This window comes from Rhinatrema bivittatum, chromosome 9 (assembly GCF_901001135.1).
Source record: "Rhinatrema bivittatum chromosome 9, aRhiBiv1.1, whole genome shotgun sequence".
Taxonomy (NCBI): Eukaryota; Metazoa; Chordata; class Amphibia; order Gymnophiona; family Rhinatrematidae; genus Rhinatrema; species Rhinatrema bivittatum.
In genome coordinates this window covers 150,098,367-150,122,995 of record NC_042623.1, presented here as the reverse complement: position 1 = coordinate 150,122,995, position 24,629 = coordinate 150,098,367, and the positions used below count along the sequence as shown (strand labels likewise).

General features: G+C 41.4%; 1 protein-coding gene across 7 annotated transcripts in view; it reads right to left on the bottom strand.

The window, feature by feature from the left end:
* The window catches only part of ACSL3 (acyl-CoA synthetase long chain family member 3), a 223,908-nt gene that overhangs the window by 8,107 nt on the left and 191,172 nt on the right, over positions 1-24,629 (bottom strand). For all 7 annotated transcript variants that reach the window (XM_029615577.1, XM_029615578.1, XM_029615579.1 and 4 more), the window contains 3 exons: positions 24,167-24,339; positions 15,619-15,693; positions 13,779-13,970 (listed from right to left, as the gene is read on the bottom strand). In XM_029615577.1, the coding sequence (XP_029471437.1) occupies positions 13,779-13,970; positions 15,619-15,693; positions 24,167-24,339 (440 nt within the window). The remainder of the gene's footprint in view (positions 1-13,778; positions 13,971-15,618; positions 15,694-24,166; positions 24,340-24,629) is intronic.

Here is a 24,629-nt window from a genome sequence, read left to right as displayed (position 1 = left end):
AGTCAATCACAATCTTCTACTTCAGTGGCTAGAAAGCATTGGCACTGAAGGCACTGCCCTCAGATGGTTTGAATCTCATGGGCCAATACAGCATCAAAAAGCCTCACTTGTGGAGTGCAATAGGGCTCTGTTCTCTTCCTGATTCTCTTTGATATTTATATTCACCCAGTCTGCAACCTTCACCATCAAATGCCACTTATTTGTGAATACCACAAAACTTAATAGCACCTTGTAATTTACAAGTTTGTTTTTTAAAAAAAAGATAAAGACAAAAGAGAGATTTTTCACCATTGCTGTATGTTATACACATAAAAAAAAAAAGGATGGAGGAGGATCGTTTATGATTATAACACGGTACATCACCCGGTTGGGGGTATGATAAGAATATATGAAACGTTCCTTCTTTCCATAAAAAAATTTTGTTGCTTAGAAAACATCTTCTTTTGGAATGATTAAATAATTTTTGGAAACACTATATGTGGTCACCCGAATTTGGGGTACATATTTGATAAGTTATTGCATAAAAAAAGCTTTTTTGAAGTTAGAAGAGGTGATTGTTTTTTGGATTTTGTAGTTGACTTATTTGTGTATGACATTTAACTTTGCGTCAAAATAGGATCCAATCAAGCCTCTTACATTGCCAATCTCAATAATTATCTTACAGTGGTAGCTCAATAGCTTAGTAGCTATTGGGCTACCACTGTAAGGGTGGTGGATGCCTGGAACGTCCTTCTGGAGGAAGTGGTGAAGACCAAAACTGTGAAGGATTTCAAAGGGGCATGGGATAAATACTGTGGGATCAATAAAGTCTTGAGGATGTGAATGAAGAGAAGAGGCATTGGGGTTGCTTGCGGGAATGACGGCTACTACCTGGAGAAGAATAACCTTATTCAATAAACATACACACGGTTAATGCGACTCCAACATTGCTCTATGCTTCAACAGCAAGAGGAAACGTGGAAAAAAGGATTTGCATCCACATAAAAGCAGGGGAGTAGCTTGCTTGTTACGGCGGTTACTACCCCAAATCAAATAAGCCTGATACTTCACTTTCAATGCATATCCAGCATAGCTCTGTGCTTCAACGGCAGGGGGAATGAAGAAAAGATGTTTTATATTCAGACATATACCAATAAGGACTGAATTACATAGTTTGGGTAAAACAAAAAAGCAGGGGAGTAGCTTGCTTGTTACGGCGGTTACTACCCCAAATTAAGCCTGATACTTCACTTAGAATACATATCCAGCGCAGCTCACTGCTTCAACAGCAGGGGGAATGAAAGGAGGATTTATATTCAAACAACCAACAAAGACTGGATAAACAAGTGTGGGAGAAGCTGGCTTATTACAGCAGTTACTACCCCAAACCAATTAGCTGGATACTTCACTCAGATGCAGCTCCAGCACTATCTACAATAGTGGGGGTGGAAGGGAAATAGAACTAAAAAAATTATTTAAAGGGACAAGAGTAACAGAAAAGTATGAAAAAAAAGTGTGAAAGCTTGCTGGGCAGACTGGATGGACCATTTGATCTTCTTCTGCCGTCATTTCAATGTTTCTATGTTTCTATGTAGACAAAAACAAACTTCAGCCCAAAGAATCAGTACTAAGCCTTGGGGTCAACTCAACCAAAATCTGTCCATGGAAACCTCACATTTCTAAGTTAATAAGAACATCTTTCATGTATCTGTCAGATTAGCTAACTACACTACCTCAACCAACACAATCTGGCTACTGTAATTCATGTACTGATCACCAGTTAAATTGACTACTGCAACTCACTACTGAATGGCATTTCTCAGTACAGTTTGAAATGCCTCCAATTCCTACAAAACACTGTGGCCAAAATGCTGATAGGAGCCAACGCAGCTGACCACATAAGGCCCATCTTGCACTGGTTACCAATAGAAACCAGGATAAAATTCAAACCTCTCTACTTTGTATTCAAATATGCTCCACGTTCCAGAGTCCTTCTCCCTGCTTTTTATCTCTTACAAACTCACTAGAGATCTCAAATCTTCCCCAAAAGCCCTTCTATCCGCCCACCCACTTATCTGTGAAACTGAACTGCACAGAACTGCAGGTTTTCAGCTGCTGTGCATCCAAAATCTGGAATGAGATACTACTACCCCTTTGCTTTGAACTATGCTACCTCACGTACCTGATAAACAAAAAAGCCTGGCTTTTTTCCCTGCTGGTTCATTAATCAAGCATGAATATCCTCTAGACCATACACGGCCAACTCACCTAACACTATATCTAATATAAACTGATTGTGATCTGCTTAGAGGTCATTCTTGGAAAACAAATCCCAGCAAATCAAATGTTGGCCTTGAAAATTATTTATTTGCAATTTCTGTAGGTACAACTGTACTTGCCTATAGAGGTGACATTTTGCAGGATTGCCCGGCCCAATATGTTGGTAAATTTACATGCTTGTGGTCTGTATGCGGTAGGTTTACCTGTAGTGAGTGGAGGCGTTCCTGGGTGTGATGGTAGGGTTGGAGGGGGATTTGTCCTTATATCCATGCTTTTGTGTTTTCTCCATCGCAATTATATCTTTTTTGAGATGCGGCGACCAGAATTGTACACAATATTCAAGGTGCGGTCTTACCATGCAGCGATACAGAGGCAATATAACATTTTCCGTTTTATTCACCATTCCCTTTCTAATAATTCCCAACATTGTTTGCTTTTTTGATTGCCACAGCACACTGAACTGATGATTTCAATGTGTTATCCACTATGACGCCTAGATCTCTTTCATGTTGGTGCTGGCCAAGCACTGCAGGGACTCCAGGATCCCCATGGAGAAAGGCGGCAAAATGATGGCCATTCCCACCAAAACTGCGATAAACTCCTTGGGATTGAGACCAGGTCGAACGTCAGGCATAGACAATGTCCCCATCACCAAAGGAGTGCTACTGATGCCGTAGCCAACCTAGAACACTCCCCTGGGATCTTGCCCGCTCAAACACATGCCAAGCACATCGATTCTAATAAGGAGGCAGAGCGTCATTAGTCAAAATGTTCTACAGCAGCAGCCAAGAAGCACAGCAATAATTTAAGCAGCCCCCACCCCACTGGGTGCCCCATGTGGTCACAACTCCCTCAGAAGCCCAAAACTTAACCATGCTATCTCCTCCCCCCCAGGTTTAAGCCCAAGCCCCCAGTGACTGGACTAGTTCAGCTTCACAAGAAGCTTCTCTTGCCTTATTGTGCCTTTCCTGCACTATTCCTTTGAGGCAGAGCCTCTGGGCAGGGAACTAGGCCCCTGGGGGGGGGGGGGGGAAGAGGGAAGGGAAGAAGAAGAAGGGAGAGGGAGAGAAGAAGAGGATCCCATTCAACTATGGAAGCTTAAGGCAAGGCTCAGCTGACCAGCCGTTTGGCCCTAAACTATGCTAGTGCTTTGCTAATTTCAATCCTGCTACATCACCAGATGTTGCCCCACCATTTCCTGGAGGCAGAAAATACTGACTCTCTCTGTGCTGCACCACATATAAGTAGTTACAATGATATCACAGATTCAGTGTACTCTGCCTCCATCTGCTGGTAGGGGGACAAAACTCATTGGTATGAAGTGACCTTGACTGGTGTAGCAAGACAAAATGCAATGGCAAGTTTCTGAATATTGAGTCGCTTATCCGGATAGATTTTAGCTGGATAAGTCATTATCCAGCTAAATATTTATTTATTCAACGTTTTAATATTCCGACATTCGTTAATAACATCACATCGGTTACCATTAAACAGAAATGCAGCCATAGTGGCTTTACAGTAGAATTTATTATGAAACTGGCGAGTGGGAAGAACATAAACAAGGAGCTACTAAGTGGGGTGAACTAGGGAGGGGAAACTATAATTAGGGATGGAAGTTATAAAGTACAATATTCTTCTTTAGAACATATATATATATAAATATACACACAATCTTCTTTAACTTATGTACAAGCAATAGAATTGAGTACAAGCGATAAATTTAAGATATTGTCGGGGGGGACTATAAGATGAGGTGGGCTATAAGATGAGGTAAGATATTGTCAGGGGGGTTTATAAGATGAGGTAAGAAAGGTTGTTAAGTTGCTAGCAACATACATAGATATGTTGCTGAGAGATGAATACACATTATAACTTTAAAACAGAGGGCTGTGAATTATGGTAGGGAAGATGGTGGGGGGGGAGGAGGAACGTGCCGAAGAGAAGGTCTCAGGGGTAAGCTTGCTTGAATAACCAGGTTTTGAGTTTCTGCTTGAATTTTTTTGGGCAGCGTTCTCGGCGTAAGTTGGTGGGCATGGAGTTCCATAGCACTGGACCTGTTATGGAAAGTGAGAGTTCCTTGGTTGAGGTGAGATGAGTGAGTCTAGGGGAGGGTGTTTGTAAAGTGGCAAGATACTGCGTGCGGGTAGGTCTGGTAGAGGAGCGAAACTGTAGGGAGTCGCTGAACCATTGCATATTTGGATTGTGGATGGCTTTGTGTATGAGTGAGAGTGTCTTAAAGTGGATCCTGGAGGTTATAGGAAGCCAGTGGAGTTGTTTTAGGATGGGAGTAATATGCTCTTGTTTTCTGGTGCTTGTTAAAATGCATACTGCGGCATTTTGTAGCAGTTGTAAGGGGGCGATGGAGTTTTTGGGAAGGCCTAGTAATAGGGAGTTTGAGTAGTCTAATTTGGACATGATAAGGGCTTGTAGTACTGATCTGAAGTCGTTGAGGTGCAGAAGGGGCTTTAGTTTTTTTAGTGTGTAGCTTGAAGTAGCAGTCTTTAAGGGTGGAATTGATGAATTTCTTTAAGTTGAATTCTGTGTCAATGGTAATGCCTAAGTCACGTAGATGTTGTGAAAAGGAAGGGAGGGAGGGGGGTGTATTGGAGGCTGAGGGGTTGGGACTATGGAGTGGGGGTGCTATGACCATGATTTTGGTTTTGTTAGTATTGAGAGCTAGATTGAGTTTTGAAAGGAAGTCGTTGATGGAGACAAGGGCCTTAGCCCATGTTTTTAGGGCATTGGAGAGGGTGTCATTGATGGGTATGAGGATTTGCGCATCATCGGCATATATGAAGTGAGGTAGGCCGAGATCAGAAAGGAGATGGCAAAGGGGCAGGAGGTAAATATTAAAAAGTGTGGAGGATAGTGAGGAGCCTTGTGGAACACCTCATGTTATACTGATAGCCCTGGATTCATAATTACCTATTTTAACTTTGAAATGTCTGTCGGTGAGATAGGATTTAAACCAGAGGAATGGGATCCCTGAGATTCCAATTTCAGATAGCCTGTCAATAAGGATCTTGTGGCTAATGGTATTGAAGGCTGTGGAAATATCCAGGAGGGCTAATATGAATGTTTGGCCCTTGTCTATGCCTGTGAGGATGTAGTCTGAGAGGGAGGTCAGGAGTGTCTCTGTGCTGAAATATTTTCGGAAGCAGTGTTGGGATGGAAAAAGAATGTGGTATTGCTCCAAGTAGTCAGTTAATTGGGTGCTGACAGTCTTTTCAAGAATCTTTGCTAAAAGGGGTAAGTTAGATATGGGGCGGTAGTTGGCTAGATCTAAGGGGTCAAGTTTCGGTCTCTTGAGTAAAGGTTTTACAATAGCTTGTTTAAGTGGGTTGGGTACATTTCCAAGGGTCATGGATTTATTAACAATGTCAGCTATAGATTGGGATATTGTGTTGGGGATGGAAAGGAGGGTTTTAGTGGGGATCGTGTCTGATGGGTGGGTGGATGGTCTCATTCTTTTTAAAATGAATTCAATTTGTGTGGAAGCAGTGGTCTCAAAGGTGCTAAAGTTGGCGTTGGGGTTTTAATGGGTGATGTAGAATTGGTGAAGCGAGTAGTGAGGTTAGTAATCTTATCGTGGAAGTATTGCGCTAGTTCTTCACATTTGTTTTTGGCTTCATCACTAGGTATAGAGTTTATCGGTGTTTTGGTTAGATCTGAGACGAATGAAAAAAGGGCTTTGGGGCTGAAGTGGAGGTTATGTATCCTTAGGGCATAGAAATCTCACTTAGTTTTAAGTGTGTTTTCACGGTAAGTATGCAGAAGGGTTTTGTACTTTGCTAATTGAGTTGGGGACGGGTTTTTGCGCCATAACTTTTCCTGTGCTCTGAGGTTGTGTTTCATGGTTTTTAATTCAGGCGTGTACCATGGTTGTTTGGTATTAGGTGTGGAATTTATTTCTTTAGTTATTAGTGGGTATAACTTGCTAGCAATGTTATTGGTAATAAGATTCCAGGAATTTAAAAAAAAAAAAAAAAAAGGAGGCATTCTGGGAGCAGGCCTAAATTATTTGGCTAATTTAGCCAAATTTTAGTTGTAGCCGGCTAAGTCAGTCAAGTAATTTTAGACTCACTTCAGAGCAGGTCTAAAGTTATAAAGCCTTGTGTGACCAGATAACCTGCCACTTAACCAGATATCTTCAAAGATATCTGTTTTCAGTGTCACTAGAAAGCAAAAACAAAAAAAAAGTGCAGTAAAGCCTGGGGCCAAATTCCCAACCCCTCCACCAATCTGACTAATGGCCCTGCCGGGCTGCCTATCCCTCACCCCTCTAAACCCCATCTGATCTGCAAAATAAACATTGGGTCCTCATGTCAGGGCTGCCCCCCCCCGCTTCCCTGTTTTGTTTTTTTTAATCAAAATTGGGCAATTTCCTGGGCCCTCTTCACCCACCTGCAACCTGTATGTCCTGCCTGCCTGACTCCCCCTCTCCCCCACCTCAGACCCTAAAAACCACAGCCAGGAGGAAGGTAAATCACCTGGACCGGATGGTATACACCCCAGAGTTCTGAAGGAACTAAAAAAATGAAATTTCAGACCTATTAGTAAAAATTTGTAACTTATCATTAAAATCATCCATTGTACCTGAAGACTGGAGGATAGCAAATGTAACCCCAATATTTAAAAAGGGCTCCAGGGGCGATCCGGGAAACTACAGACCAGTTAGCCTGACTTCAGTGCCAGGAAAAATAGTGGAAAGTGTTCTAAACATCAAAATCACAGAACATATAGAAAGACATGGTTTAATGGAACAAAGTCAGCATGGCTTTACCCAGGGCAAGTCTTGCCTCACAAATCTGCTTCACTTTTTTGAAGGAGTTAATAAACATGTGGATAAAGGTGAACCGGTAGATATAGTATACTTGGATTTTCAGAAGACGTTTGACAAAGTTCCTCATGAGAGGCTTCTAGGAAAAGTAAAAAGTCATGGGATAGGTGGCGATGTCCTTTCGTGGATTACAAACTGGCTAAAAGACAGGAAACAGAGAGTAGGATTAAATGGGCAGTTTTCTCAGTGGAAGGGAGTGGACAGTGGAGTGCCTCAGGGATCTGTATTGGGACCCTTACTGTTCAATATATTTATAAATGATCTGGAAAGAAATACGACGAGTGAGATAATCAAATTTGCAGATGACACAAAATTGTTCAGAGTAGTTAAATCACAAGCAGATTGTGATAAATTGCAGGAAGACCTTGTGAGACTGGAAAATTGGGCATCCAAATGGCAGATGAAATTTAATGTGGATAAGTGCAAGGTGATGCATATAGGGAAAAATAACCCATGCTATAATTACACGATGTTGGGTTCCATATTAGGTGCTACAACCCAAGAAAGAGATCTAGGTGTCATAGTGGATAACACATTGAAATCGTCGGTTCAGTGTGCTGCGGCAGTCAAAAAAGCAAACAGAATGTTGGGAATTATTAGAAAAGGAATGATGAATAAAACGGAAAATGTCATAATGCCTCTGTATCGCTCCATGGTGAGACCGCACCTTGAATACTGTGTACAATTCTGGTCGCCGCATCTCAAAAAAGATATAATTGCGATGGAGAAGGTACAGAGAAGGGCTACCAAAATGATAAGGGGAATGGAACAACTCCCCTATTAGGAAAGACTAAAGAGATTAGGACTTTTCAGCTTGGAGAAGAGACGACTGAGGGGGGATATGATAGAGGTGTTTAAAATCATGAGAGGTCTAGAACGGGTAGATGTGAATCGGTTATTTACTCTTTCGGATAGTAGAAAGACTAGGGGACACTCCATGAAGTTAGCATGGGGCACATTTAAAACTAATTGGAGAAAGTTCTTTTTTACTCAACGCACAATTAAACTCTGGAATTTGTTGCCAGAGAATGTGGTTCGTGCAGTTAGTATAGCTGTGTTTAAAAAAGGATTGGATAAGTTCTTGGAGGAGAAGTCCATTACCTGCTATTAAGTTCACTTAGAGAATAGCCACTGCCATTAGCAATGGTTACATGGAATAGACTTAGTTTTTGGGTACTTGCCAGGTTCTTATGGCCTGGATTGGCCACTGTTGGAAACAGGATGCTGGGCTTGATGGACCCTTGGTCTGACCTAGTATGGCATTTTCTTATGTTCTTATGGTATTCCCGGACCTGCTCCCAGCACTGTGTCTCATAGAAGCAGCACTAGAAATGCCAGGAGCACATATATGAAGCTTTGCTCTCAGCTGGAATGCTTAGAGTCGGGGGGGGGGGCGGACATATAGGTTGGTGGGTGAAGGAAGGGAGATCCAGGATGTAGAACAATTTTGCTTAAAAAAATAGAGAAGGGAGTGGGGACCCCCGATTTGAGAATCCAGTGGATATTTTGCATATCAGAGGAGTTTGGACAGGTAGGCGGCGTGTGGCCAGCAGGGGTATTTACGTCATATTGTGTGTGTGTGTGTGTGGCGGGGGGGGGGGACAGGAAAATCAGGCTGCAAACTATGTGGCACTTTTTTTGGCTTTATTGTGCCACTTAAGCAGATATCTTTGATGATATCTGCTTAAGTGGCAGGTTATTCTGTTTAGCTCACTGAATATCCAAGTCAAGCTATACAGCTAAACTTTAGCCAGATAATCTGTCTGCTTGCCGGCTTACTGCATATGCTGTGTTTGTCCTAGCATCTGTCTGCCTCCAAGGTGGTCACTGTGCACTAATGGAGTGAACAGAAGAATGAAGATTGCTACATTATTGCAACATCTTACACATTTATTAAACATACATACTGACCGCTATGCAATGTGGTGCACAAAATATCATGTAAATCCCCCCCCCTCCCTGCGATCAGTTAACTGTCAAGCACCAAAGTTATCTTTTGCCCCCCAACCCACATCCAACTTAACACCGCATAGTTAATACAATCGCTACTGACCTCCTTCCCACAACCCCAGGCAAAAAATGGAAAACAAACATCTGGAGAAAGCCAGGATTTTACTTTCTTTCTGAATCACAGGTCATTTTCCTCTAGTCTGAACTAGAGATTTGGTGCCAACACCGAGAAAATCCTTGCTTATACCCTAGCCAGCTGGATTCCCAATCAGAGAAAAACCTTCAGGGGCGATCTAAAAATCGCAACTTTGGATGGTATCTTAGCTTTTTTAATAAGTGGTGTTGGCCCATTTCCTTGCATGCTCCAAAGGAACAAAGTCAATCATTTTAACTCTGTCCGATCCACTATACGGAGCAAAGCTAAATTTTTACCTGTTAATTTTCTTTCCATGAGTCCTGCTACATCAGTGCAGTGAGCCTATACTGGTGGGTGGTGTCCCCCTGTCAGTGGATGGAAGCAGAGCACACTGTTTTCCTCTGTGACATCTCCACTATACAGAGGTGGTGCAGCACTGAGAGAAACCAGGTCTGACAAACCTGCCCTCTTGTAACACATGTACATGTTAAGACAGATCTTCATAAAAAAGGCCCAGGTTCTGGAATGGTCCTGGACTGATATAGCAGGACTCATGGAAAGAAAATTAACAGGTAAAGATTTCTCCTTCCATTTCATCCTGCTACACCAGTCCAGTGAGTCCATACAGGTGGTAAGTATCAGAGTCCCACTGAACAGGGAGGGAGAGAGACATTGGTATGGACTGACCACTTGGAGAATCCCAGCCCACAGGCCAAGTCCTCATCGGTAAATATAGCCAATCTGTAATGCTTTGCAAACAAATGCAAGGATGACCACGCAGCCTCTTTACAAATAGCTGGCGGAGCGAAGTCACCGCTTCTGCCCAAGATGACATCCGGATTCTAATAGCAAGTGCGCAAATATTGTCAGGGGCCCATCAGCCTCAGAAATTGCGACCCCAATCCAACTTGCTATAGTAACTTGAGAAGCTGCCTCCCTCTTTCTTATGGCGCCTGCTGAACAGTATAAACAGATGGACAATTTTTGAAAGGAATTAGTAACTTCAAATACCTGTCGAGTACTAGACACACACCCAGGAACCTCAAAGATCTGTCAGTGCCAAGATATTCATTCTTTGAAAACCGTCAGAGAACTAGACTGATTGAAATGAAACAGGCACCACCTTCTGCAAGAGAGGCACAGGCCAAAATGTCAGAAACAGGCAAAATGATTAGAAAAGGATCCATGAAGATAAAACCTGCATCTCAGAAATTCAGCAAGCTGAACAAGATGGCCCCAGAAAAAAAAAAATAGTTCTCAAGGTAAGAACCTTAAGCACAATCTATTCAAAAGGTGTTCAAAGCAAAGCCATAAAGACCAAACTGAGGTCCCAAAGAGGAACCAAAGGCCTAAAAGAAGAGTGCAACCTCTGCACCCCCTGCAGAAGTGAGTGACATCCAGACAGCAGCGAGCAAAACACCGAGAAGCTGGCCCCTATAACAAGAAATGGCTGCAGCTTGACCTTAAATTCTCTTGAGGGTGCAAGCCCTTCTCTAGGACTCTCTCTGAAGAAAGGCCAAAAGGCAAGGGACATCAGAACGCCAGGGGAAGAACAAACAATCCTTGCAGATCGCATGCAAAATGCACCAGACCTGAATATAAGCTGAAGATAAGCCTTACAGGCCTTCCACAAGGATGAGTAGCCCCATTTTTGCAAGCGCAACCGCACAAGAGCCAAGCTGTAAGATAACATGGAGGGGGGGGGGGGAGTCAAAATGGCCGCAGCTTGAAGACGCTGAATCGACCTGCTCCGTCAATCGCTTGTTGATTTTTCCTCTTTTCTTACTTACAGATTAAAAATGTTTTTTCCTAAAATGCCTCACAAGCGAAAGGGTAAGGTAAGGGTCTATCCTCCAGACCTACCTAGCCCGGCGGGGCAGCGGTACATCACAGACTTTGCATCAGTCTCTCCTATCGTGGGAACTCCGAACGCCGCTGCGGGAGAACCGAGAGAAGCGGCTATTTCGCCGGGCGAAATCACCTTGAGCCCACCTGAACCTCGAGGCCCGCCGAGCAGCTCTCCCTTCCGTCTCAGCAATGGAGCTGGACTCACTGACGCAAGGTTAGTCGGGGGAGAACAGCGTGGAGGACCCGTTGCTCAGACGGGAGCAGGGTCTACCCTCCCCCCCCCCCCCCCCGTTGGAGGCTCAAGAATTACCCGCAAGGAGTTTAGAGAATGCGGGTAATGAATCTCTGGGAACATCGAGAGAGAAGCCACACGGGGAGGTAGGAGAAAACATCTTAGGACCCCTGGAGTTTGAAAAACCAGCGGTAATAACTCTGGAAGCCATATGGGATCTTATGGCTACCATGGCCCGTACCCTGAAGATACAATCTCAGCAGCTGGGTAAATTTGAAAGTAAATTGAATTCTATGGATAGAGTACTCACAGAAAATTCAAGCCCATACTAACAGTATACAGGATTTGACTATAAAAGTAAACCAGATACAGTCACTTAATTCTTCTTTAATGAAGGATTGTATCACATCTCAGAGAAGGCTGGAGTCAGTTGAAAATTATCTTCGTTGTTTGAACGTTAGACTGGTTAATTTTCCTAAAGTAATGGGTGAACCAGTTCTGGTGACTTTCAAACGTTTTGCAATTGAATCCCTAAAGATGGAAGCTGAAAAGGTGCCGCTTGTGAAAAAAACTTTAGTTTGCAGATTACCTCTGGAGGAGAGAGGGATGATTTAAATAATTTAACATAATATTTGGAAAATTCTGAAATGGAAGTCACAAAAAGGGCAACCCTCTTTGTCCAATTCTTCACGGAAGTAGAAAAAGGACAGCTGATGAAAGCATTTTTTCAAAATATCAATAATGTGCTCATGGGAGGGGTAGTGAGGGTCTATCCAGACCTCTCGCGTCCTACTCAACAGCGTAGGAAATTGTTTATAGCTATGCGCTCTGAGGTTTTGGCTAAGGGTGCTAGCTTTCTCCTCCGATTTCCTTGTAGATGTATTGTGAAATCAGCTGGTAATGTATATGTTTTCTTTATGCCAGATCAACTGAGACAGTTTCTGGATGGGAGGCCATAAGTTGACTTAACAGGGTAATAATGAATGAAAGAGAGCTTCAAGCCTTTTCTGTAAAAAACATATTTCATTGAGAACTTCTCTGTCTTCTTCGTTCTCCTCCCCTCTAATTTCCAATGAAAAAACAGCTGATTATGTGATGTAAGCCATTATATATATATATATTTTGGGATTGTATTACAATTTTCCTGTTAATCTCTTTTCTGTAATTTCTGGCAAGGTATGTTCCTTGTATATATTTTGAAAAATTCATAAATAAAGAATTAAAAAAAAAGATAACATGGAGATGGGTCTTCCATGACAATCACGCCATGTACTAGAAGACAGCAGGAATTCAAGACACACAGAGATTGGTCGATCTGAAGCCTCATCGGATTCTCCGAGGCCAACCTGGCACTATCAGGACAATTCAACTGCTTTCTATTTCGATCCTGTGACGTCTTCCAATCAGGGGCCAAGAAGGAAACACAAAAGTGTTGCGTTCAGCTAAGGCTACATGAGTGCATCTATGGCAATGGCACCAGACTCCCTGTGCCAACTGGAGCCAGTACCTGGAGATCACCAAAATAGGCAGCCCAAATTGCCCAAAACTGTGAGGATCCTCCCGCCAAAACTACAGGACCTGACGTCTACTTCGGTATGTGTTCCAAATACTGATCAGTGGAGGAAGCCTTCCCCATGGCCGAAAAAGCTGCAGTTGGGGCCTGGGAGGACTGAAAAGACTCTCCTGGCATCTCTCCCGCATGCATGCAGGTACTCCTAAGACAACACAGATCACTTGTAGCCGCATACTCCACAGCGGCGGGCCCACTCTAGCCTGTCCGTAGCAACACAAGCTCACCCCCAAATAGGAGCTGCTGATAAATTTACACCCCAGCAGGCACTTATCTGATGTTGAAGCCTGGACAAACTCACTCCCTCTGTGCCCAAAGTGACACTGTGGCCTGTATCAAGGCCTCTGTTTTAGTTAAAGAGCAGCTCTGGTATTTTTTCTTCTTTTAAAGGCACAGCAAGCTGCCAGGCAAGAGGCAGCAAAGAGGCTGGCAAGATGATCCTCTCATACAATGCCAAAAGGCCAGATCCCACCGCCCCCCCAAAAAAAAACAAAATCATTCTAAGGGCCTGGCCCCTAGAGCTGTGCCAGTACTTTACAAAAAAAATCCTGCTGCACCACAAGCAAATTCTACCATCTGCTGGAGGTAGAGAATACTGGTTTCTCTCAGTGCTGCACCACCATTATAGAGTGGCAATGATGTCACAGTATGCTCTGCCTCTATCTGCTGGTAAGGGGACACAACTCACCTGTATGGACTTACTGGACTGGTACAGCAGGATGAAATGGAATCGAAAGATTCAGTTCTATTAAAACCAATTGGTACAGCTGTTTTATACATAAATGAATTGGGGAAGTTTTACATAGAATCTAATCTACAATGGCCAACTCCGTCTGAGAAGATGTTTTGCTTTGAATAAATCTAATAGCTTTTCCAGAGCTTTCCAAATCCTGAATTTTTCCTTAAGAGATGAAATCTTGACAGAAATTTCCAGAAGACCCACCAACAATTTGTAGACATCCATCTGGATGAAACTCTCCGATATCTCCTGTGAAGAACCATCGTTTTCGTTGATTATCCACAAGAAAATCTTCTTCTGTTTTAGATTCGTTTTTATAGTAACCCATTGTCACATTAGGGCCTCCGATGACAATCTCACCTCTGGGATTTGGTTTATCAGTACAACGATATCCACCTTAAAAAAAAAAAAAAAAAGTTTTCATTTACACCAAAACAAGTCATCCTTAGAGTTTTTTTTTGTTTTTTTTTTTTTAAAGGTCATAATCTTGGGGGCCTGAATCAATCTGGACAGACAGTAAGAAAGGCTAAACTTAGTGAAGTACCCTTAAGTTTATAAAATCTTAATGTTCTGAAAAAGTCAATCTCTCCCTTGAAAACCTAATACAGTAAAAAGTATATCAGACTAGAGGTTAACTAGAATGTACAGGATATAATTACAAACTATTGTGCAGAGAGATAAAGCCATGATCTACAAAGGAGATGCTACTTGAGGCATTTAATGTTTTCTGAGACACTCGAGCAGCAGAGCACCAGCTTTTAGTGCAGTATAACACCAAAAATGTGTTCCTAGCTGGGTTTTGCATCCCAATCCATGTGTTTCATTTTAAAAAAAAATCTGCTTTAGAAATAATCACTAGATATGAAAAGCTAAAAATGAAATCATGGATTATGTCTTAACAGAGTGACCTCTATCACATATAATGCCAAGATAGAACCCACACAAAAATGTAACTTCCAATTCAATGTTCTACCCAGTAATACACTAGGTATCTCTGCAGATGAAAAATTCAGCTTTTTTTTTTTTTTTTTTGCATGTGTATGGATCTAAATCTTGTGTTTTGGCTAATTTCTGTTTTCTGTGCATTCAATACAAATGTGCCCCAAGATTCACAAATATGGCTTCATATTCCACCCCACTGTTAAGTACTTTTAGATCTTGCGGAATGACAATTAAGAGCCTTTAATTTAATACACATTCGCTCTTTATAACAAATCTTGATTGCTAGAAAACAAGACTTATCTCTCAACTTAATTTCTTTATATTTGTTATATCAATCTTTGTAACAAGTTTAATGGCTAAGCCCTTTTGTTATATAGAGGAAACAATGTACTCCTGTAGCTAGACAACCATTTGGTCACTTCTATAATAGTTTACACAGATCTTTTACAAACTCTTATCCTTTTGCCATAACACAAAGAACCTTACAGATTCAAGCATGTATAATATGAGAGCCTCTGAACTGTCCCTACTCCAAGCTACTACTTTAACATCAATCCTCTCCTCAAAATCAGAGAATGTAGTTGAGGATCTCCACGTATCACCTACCTTCCTGATCAAACAGGAGATTTAGTAAAAGAAAATACATACTGATTCCCTACTGTAAGTGTTCTTTTTAGTCATGTCCATTGCTGCTCATAGATCTCGTCCACAAGTCATCTTCGCTGTGCCGCTAGTCCAGCATTTAGAACTGTGATTTATATATTAGCCAATAAAATGTATAATCTGCTCCCTAAGCCAACTAAGGATGCTGGGCAGGTAGCCTTTACAGCTCCTGGAGGAAAATCCCAGACATTGTGCAACAGTGACACCTAGTGGCAGGATTAAGGGTCCATAATCGCAGGGTGCAACTCTGGAGTGGGACCATGATAGAGGACAGTCACTGCAATGACTATGCAATATGTTTTGGTTTACATGCTATCCTATATACTATAACCTGTGTTAAAATTATCAATGCGCATCTATGGTTGAGTCATTCCCTAACAAGCCTCTCACCGATATACAATTTTTATTTTTATTTTTTTTATAAACAGTGGCTCCTTACCTTCTTCCCAGTCCTTTAATCTGATTTCACAGCAAGCCAGAGGTGCTCCTACTCTACCTGTGCTATAGTCACATGCTAAAATTAAAAACATTAACACATATTTAACAGAATGTATTATAAAACATCAACTTCCCCAATCCTGGAGTTCCCCACACACAAGTACAGTATCTCCTATTAACAAAAAAAAAAGATTGTACTCTGTGTGTTACATGTCACATAACTAATTATTTTTCATTTGTTTGCTTATATTCATCCAAATGTCACCTACCGTATTTTCACGCATATAACACATGGGGTATATGTTTAAATTCAAGCGGTCACTGATGTGGGATACACAAGGGTACGAGTTATACTCGTTATTACATTATGCGCATATCTTGGGTACCTTAGTAAATGTGGAAATACCGGATAATATGCACATAAATATGTGAATATATTAAAAAAACCTCACACCTTTTTTTCTGCCAAAATGGAAGAAACTAATGAACATCCTTAGATATTTTTAGCGATCCATTCCCCCGGATCTTAGAATGGAACCCAGCATCTCAACATTCAAGAAAAGACTCAAGACGTGGCTGTTCACGCAGGCCTTTCCTAACTCCAACATTATTTAACTCCCTTCAATCAACACTCTTCGCTAGTAACAGCATTAATAGCCACCTCTTACAATGTTATTGTTTATATATATAATTATCTGATCTTCATTTTCCTTCTTACTCCAAGTTATTGATTTCCTTGTTACATGTAACTGCTTTTCTGCACTATTGTTCAAATTGTAAAGTTTATTATAATTGCACCCCTGTTTCTTGTGAACCAGCATGATGGGACTACCGACTTGAATGTTGGTATATAAAAAAACTTAAATAAATAAACTTAAATAAAAAATATCTCAAGTGAATACAGCTTTTCAGTATTAGTATAGGTGCGGGGTTTACATGGGCGCGGGTTATAGACTGATTTATATCCGCTAGGACTACTTTTACATGTGCGAGATATACATGTGAAAATATGGTATATAAAAGAAAAGGCTTGGGGCTTTTTTCTACCACAGTATTATTTTAAATTAAAATATTAATTCACAATTAGATGGGTTGGGAGTTCATAGATTATGCAGATAATTAGAAACACTCAATATCACAATTTAGCTTTGCTGTTATTACCACCTATGAACAACAGGTTACCATAACTTAAAAAGGTCAATAAATAACTAAGCAACACATCTGCAGTGTTGCTGTTACAGGGGGTTGGGGTGTACTGTAGTTCACAGGATATCCACAGTAATATTCATACATATGTCTGTAATTTAGCATGCAAAACAAAAAAGCAAGTTTGTTCACTGTAAACAGTGTTCTCCGTAGACAGCAAGATGAATTATCCATGAGTTGTGGGTGATGTCATCTGACAGCACCAAACAGATCCTTTTCTCTTAGCTCATAGAGCTTTTGCTCTTCTGAGCATGTGCAGATGTTCCCACACAGGTGTTTGCCTATGAGTCCTTCAGTCAATTTTAGGGCTAAGTAGTCGACTCTCCAGGGAGACAGGCCTTTTCATCCTGTCTATGGAGATCAGAGTTTATGGTAAGCAAACATACTTTCTCAGTCCATAAGCATGACTGAATTATCCATTGCACATGGGGACTCCCCATGTGAGAGTTGCAGTGGAGCATTTACTGAATAAGCAACCCAGACCCACTGTAGAGAGTAGACTATTGGGTGAACTGCATGTCCAAATTTACTGTCATTTTCTGATACATTGTCCAGTCAGTAATGGGATGTGAAGGTGTGCACAGACGACCAAGTTGCAGTTTTGCAGATGTCTTCAATAGGCACTGCTCGAAGATGAACACTGATGCTCTCACTTGATGAACCTCAATTAAATCTGTAATCTGGATGCCTGCTAGTACATAATAGTATGCGATACAATCTGCTAGCCAACTGATAATATTTGTTTAGCAATTCATCTGCTGTGCCCAGATGAATAACAGATTAATAACTGTGAGGCTTCATGATGTGGCTGAGTTCTTTTCCTGCAGAAAGCTAATACACTTACACAGTCTAAGGAATGAAGGGCCTTTTCCCCTTCATGTGTTTGTGGTCTTGCAAAGAACACAGGCATAACCGATGGTGTGGGAGACCGACCAGTGTTTTCCAGGCTGGAGGTATAAAAGACAGATTCCAGCCTTTTCAAATACAGATAAAACTTTTATTCAAGTTCACAAAATTTCAAGAATATAATGACTGCCTACCTTTGCAGTACATTCCCCACTCCCTGGGGTCTGGGTCAGTATAGATTAAGAGCAGACGGGGCCTCCTGAACACAGCTGGGCTTACTCTTATTCTGTCCCAGCTGGTCCGCCCTCAAAACTCTCTCCCTCTGTGGGGTTTTAATTTGGACCATAACCTAGTCTAATTTTTACAGGATGGCCTAGATCTGCATTTATTAAAACATTTATTATCTGCCTGTAACAAAGTAATTATGCTAAGCAGATATGGCCACCAGGCTCTGCCAAAGTGCCGAGGATCTGGAGAAGGCCAGAGACTTCAGTGTGAGGGTTCTTGTCTTTACGGATGCTAACCTCTAGCGCTTTACTAAACTTATTCAGGAATCTGGAATAAGAGAGGTCTTCCGGTGAAGATGAATGTTTTGGAGGTTGGAGGGCGGGGGGGGGGGGGGGTTAGAAAGGATTCCTGTTGATCCTTCATCTGATCCAAGAGGAGAGGGGACACTAATCCAAGACCCCAATGATGTAGGCGACTAAGAAGAGTTCCTTGGTTACCTCAGAGGGGTGTATTCCTGGTGAACATCTTCCAAATGGCTGATCTCTCCTACAAGGAAGAAGCAAGGACTAGAATCACTGTGCGGGTTCTAATGGAGTTCGCTTTATATCAAGGGTAATCCCTCTTGTGGGATTAAATCTAATATTTTGTAGAGAGAATGAAGACTGCCTTCCATGTCCTTAACTTCTAGGGAGGTAAAGAAAGACCTCACTACTCTGCCACTTGATACAAGGGCTGTTGTGCTCTTTGACAGGGCATTGGGAAGAGGAACATAGTCTTCAGAGATTAGGATGTAATCTTCCTGTACTTCCACTGAGTTCTGTAAAATTTGCCCTGGGGATCTGTTAGAAATTAAAGGCAGCAAAGAGCAAATGAGGTCTGGTATATCCAGAAACAAGCCTTATTCCAGTAGCCTCAATGAAGACATTGCACTTATAATTGGCAGAGATAAATGAAGTATATCTCTTTCCACTCCTGATATATTTTGTAAGGTGATTTTGTATATGGTTGCATCAGCAGCATTGTGGCCCGATGCATCAACAATGTCTAAGCCTGTTCCAACCATTGCAGCATTGAAAGAGGGAGCATCAATGGTATCTACGCTCGATGCTTTGAGTGCTCCAGGGCTTAGTGCGTCAAATGCGTCTTAGCCAGATTCGTCGACAACCTTGGTAAGTGACGACACAAGGGTGTTGATACATGCCTTGATGTTGCCAGGAATTGGTGCATTGACAACACCGGGAGATGATACACCAGTGAATGATATGTCAGCAGAACTGACGGAGATGAGGGCCCTTATGAGAGGCTTCTAAGAAAACTAAAAAGTCATGGGATAGGAGGCGATGTCCTTTCGTGGATTACAAACTGGTTAAAAGACAGGAAACAGAGAGTAGAATTAAATAGTCAATTATCTCAGTGGAAAAGGGTAAACAGTGGAGTGCCTCAGGGATCTGTACTTGGACCGGTGCTTTTCAATATATTTATAAATGATCTGGAAAGGAATACGATGAGTGAGATAATCAAATTTGCAGATGATACAAATGTATTCAGAGTAGTTAAATCACAAGTGGATTGTGATAAATTGCAAGAGGACCTTGTGATACTGGAAGATTGGGCATCCAAAAGGCAGATGAAATTTAATGTGGACACAAGTGCAAGGTGTTGCATATAGGGAAAAATAACCCATGCTGTATTTACATGATGTTAGGTTCCATATTAGGAGTTACCACCCAAGAAAAAGATCTAAACAATATAGTGGATAATACATTGAAATCTTCGGCTCAGTATGCTGCGGCAGTCAAAAAAGCAAACCAAATGTTAGGAATTATTAGGAAGGGAATGGTGAATAAAATGGAAAGTGTCATAATGCCTCTGTATCGCTCCATGGTGAGAGTGCACCTCGAGTACTGTGTACAATTCTGGTCACCGCATCTCAAAAAAAGATATAGTTGCACTGCAGAAGGTACAGAGAAGGGCAACCAAAATGATAAAGGGGATGAAACAGCTCCCCTATGAGGAAAGGCTAAAGAGGTTAGGGCTGTTCAACTTGGAGAAGAGATGGCTGAGGGGAAAGATATGATAGAGGTCTAGAATGGGTAGATGTGAATCGGTTATTTACTCTCTTTCGATAATGGAAGGACTAGGGGGCACTCCATGAAGTTAGCAAGTAGCACATTTAAAACTAAATCGAAGAAAATTCTTTTTCACTCAACGCACAATTAATCTCCGGAATTTGTTTCCAGAGGATGTGGTTAGTACAGTTGGGTTTAAAAAAGGTCTTGACTTAGGAAATAGCCTCTGCTATTACTGGCATCAGTAGCATAGGATCTACTTGGTGTTTGGGTACGTGCCACGTACTTGTAGCCTGGATTGGTCACTGCTGGAAACAGGATGCTGGGCTTGATGGACCCTTGGTCTGACCCGGTATGGCAATTTCTTATGTTCTAATGCTTCTTTGGCGCCGAATGCCCAGCCAGCTTCGAAAAATGGCACTTATTTGCTCCTGAGCTCCACAAAGCCCACAATAGGCTTGTTGATGCCCAGAAATGGTTCATTCTGTTTGTTCAAGGAGATGGAGGGCCCCACAGGTGGCTCCAGTGATGGGGAGGGGGGAACTTACCTGAGGATCTCCTGCTTAACTTTGTGCCCAGAGAGCCTGACAAAGATCAACTCCGGGAGGAGAGCAGCTTCAGCTCTTCAGAGACTTATGCAGTTCCTCAGGACTTTAACTTTTGAAAGCAAGGAGACATCTGGCCAAAATGATAGCAGGTGGCCTGGTTGTGATTTGGTCCTAGGCACCAGTAACAGATGTCATAACCATCTTTAATGAACATTTTTCTACTGCCTATTCAGTCCCTGAAGCCACTGATAGTGGGCTTCTTGGTGCCAGACATCTGTGTGAGGAAAAATATATTTTTTTAAATAGCACTGAAAAGTATGGTTTGGAGGCTGCCAAGGCAGTGAGGCAACATAATAGTTGAAAACTAACAAATGAAAAAGCCAAGAGATATCAAGGGAGAAAAACACGGAGACATAGGGTACATGGCTATGCTGTACTTCTAACGAATAAAATTGAAGGGCTCGTGAGGCAACGCACATGCAGGAACTAACACATGGCTCAGTAGAGAAAAAATCTAGGAGCTAAGAGAAAAAGGTCCATTCGGTGCCATCGGATGACGTCACCCATGTGTCATGGCTAATTCATCCCTGCTTGATGATGGAGAAATAGAGAACCACCAATCCAACATATCAAAATGAAAAAAAAAAAGGCTTGGTAATGCCACTGTTTAGATTTTCCATAGCACATGGTTCTGAAAATTCCAACATAAGAGACCCACTCATACAATTAAAACATCACTGGCTGTGCCCCGCACAGCCATCCGTTATCAAGGAATTTCTGATTTATAATTATAGTAGGGCTCCTTTCCCTTAATCATAAAAAAAAAAATTATTTCAAAATAACCAAAGATTAAAAATTAAACATTTCAACAAAAAATATAAAGATATCAAAAATAGCACCCATCGATACAGTCTGTATTTTGCTATAGCGGTTTCAAGGAGGCATAAACAAACCTATAAACTGACCCATAAAAAGCAAAAAAAAAAAAAAACCAGGAAAAATAAACAAACCAGGATGGTGACTATAGACACCACAGACAAATCCAAATATCAAAAAAGATGAACCTGTGGTGTTATCTTATTCTGGCATAATTATTAAGACAACATTACTTGTTTTGCCCTTCACACCATGTTTTGATAAGCTACTCTGGTTAACATTTCATAGAGGGAAAAATCTTAAGTACATTTTGATCTCCTCTGATTTTCAATCTCCTAATCTAGCTCTCTCTCTCTCAATATTTGGGGCATAACTCCTATGGCCGCACCATTCTTTGACTGAGTTCTGTTATTCTGTTTCTGGGAAGAAGTATACTCTTAAATTTACATCTGACTGTTGCTCAGCTGGTCTGATATAACTTAATCATTTGTCCTTGTCCACTTTGGTATTTGGGAAAAAAATCACTTTCAATGGCAAAGACTCATATTTTTGAATATTGTAGCTGTATTGGGCAATCAAGGCTGGAGTCTCTACTAGTAACTCATTGAGTTGAATATCAGCATTCAATTTCAGATCTCCCTTTTTTTTATTTTTTTGTCATCAAATATGGGGTTTCTTGCAGTCAAGGGGATAATATTCCTTTTGATTTAATTCATCATGAACAAAGGTGGATTTATTTTTTTTTAATTTACTGCATTGCTCAGCTTTGAATTGGGAGATTCAACAGTTGGTTTTCTGTGTCGGGGATGACTCCTATGTTATAAAGTATTTTTTGGATTTTTTTTTTTTTTGCTCAAATTGATTAATTGTTAATGTTTGATTATTTTGAAATATTTTGTTTGTTTGTTTACCATTAAGGGATATGTGTCCCACCATGATTATAACCTAGAAAAGTTTCCATAGCCGATGGCTGTGTTGGCATATTTCAGTGATTTTTCAATTGAATGAGAAGGTCCCAATCCTTACATTGCAATTTTCAGAAGACTATGCTGTGGACGGTGTAAACAGTGTCACTATCAAAGTTTTTTTATCTTTGAAAAGTAGGATGCTTGTGTCTAATTATCCTTAAACTCCAGGCCCGTTTGTAGCAATTGAGGACAGGCACGGGCCTCAACTCTCGTTATTCTGCACATCTGCCATTTGTTTCATTGTACAATTTTGCTGCTCTTCACACACAATTCAGCTTACAAAAAGCTCAAATGTTTTTGATCATGGCTTTCACCTTTTCTATCTTTATGTAGAATCATGTATTCATTCTACTGAATGCACATACACCTTCTTTGGAACACTGTGGGGCTGATGTAATAAGCCGCGCTGACCCTTCTGTGGGTTTTAACTCATGATTTAGCATGGGGGTTTTTTTTGGCATTAATCTAGCCCCAGTATATAGTAAGGGTTTTAGCACTGGAAAACCCCACGGCAAGGTTAGCGTGATTCATGCCAGTTGTAGGGTAATCAGCCTTATTAGCTATTACCCTGCCATGCAAGGAACAGGGATCTGAATGGGATTGGCCCTTTCACTGTCAGCTGTCAGTGAAAGGACCAATCAGGGGCCAGCAGTGAAGTGAAGTGAATATTAATTCAAGTAAGGCTGAGACTGCAACAGCCTGCTGGTGGGAGACTGCTGAGAGAATTTTGGTGCCCTCCTAGCCACAGCCAGGGCTTGCATGGGGTAGGCAGAAGGGAGGAAGTTCGTGGCCCACTTTTTTTTTGGGTGGGTGGCTTGGCTCCAAGAGACTAGAGAAAGAACTTTCTCTATCGCAGTGCCAGATTTCTGGAACTTGTTACCCATCAAGTTGCGGGTAAAAACAGATACAAAGCTGAATTTAATTTTGCTTACATTTGATTATTCTTGTTTTGTGTTTATACTCTCTCATTTGGGGTGCAAAGCAGTTGCTTTATTAATGTGTTTTATAAATATGTTTTTTTTATTTTATTTGTATGTTACAATTTTGTATATTTTTATTATAAATTGCCAAGATCCATTGAGCATCTGGAGATTCATAAATTTTAATAAACTGTAAACTGGAGTTCGCCACTCAGTCACGGCATGTGGTTGGTAACAGTCGGGAGGATCTAGAGGGAAAAGGTATCCCAGTCACAGCCACTGCATGGTGGAGGCACCTTTACCATGGATTTCCAATTTACTCGCATGCAAACAGCCAAGAACTTTAAAAAAATAAATAAATAAAGTGAAAGCACTAAACGGATAGACAGCTTTTTTTTTTACACTCACAGCGCATTTGCATACTGTTAGCTTGCTACATCTAATCTGTGCTAAAATAACACTGATTTTAGCGTGGATTTTATTACATTGGCCCCTGTATTTGCTGACAACTTTCTGATCACTATAGGCCAGATATACTACATTTTTCCACTTTTCCCATGGACACAAAATGGGAACAATGCTTTAATACATCTGGCCCTATGTATATTGTGCTACAGTTTTATATTAAATGCAAGCTAACAAGTGAAACATTATAATTGTTAATTGCCCCCAAGCTTCTAATTACAGCAGATTCCTCCTTAAGAAACCCTTCTTGGGATAAATATGACGACTACGAATTAAGGTGGAAGCCACAGCACAGTTCGAGAAATCATCCCTATGGAGATGACAGGCTCCCAGTTTGGAGTAAACTCAAAATGCCTGGTAATAAACAGGCCAGAGATTTACATCTCCCCGCTCAGACTCTTCCATTGTGCGGCTAGCACTGACCTTCAGTGATGGTTCCAGCACCACATGTCTCTGTCAACCCGTACCCCTGTCCAACGGAACAGCAGAAACAGATGTTCATAAACCGCTGAGTTGCTGGGGAAAGTGGAGCACCCCCGCACAGCAAGATCCGAGTTTTTCCACCAAGCAGCATCCGCACTTTTCGGAAAATAAGTCTAGAAGTAAGATGACAGAGATCCAAGCTTGTTTTGTCAAGAGAGCTTTAATCCACTCGTCACATGTCTGAAGTGCATCATTTCCCTCCTATAACCCCTCAATGTTATTTATCATTAAGGGTGCACTGCTTGGCTTGTTTTTGTAGTGCAGTATAGTTATTTGCCATTGCCCTCTTGCAACAATAGTTTACATTCATGCAATTCAAATCTGTTTTATACAACCAGCACATGGACTTCCTACATATTTAATACATTTATTTTTATTGACTAGCTGCTCTGCAAGGAAATAG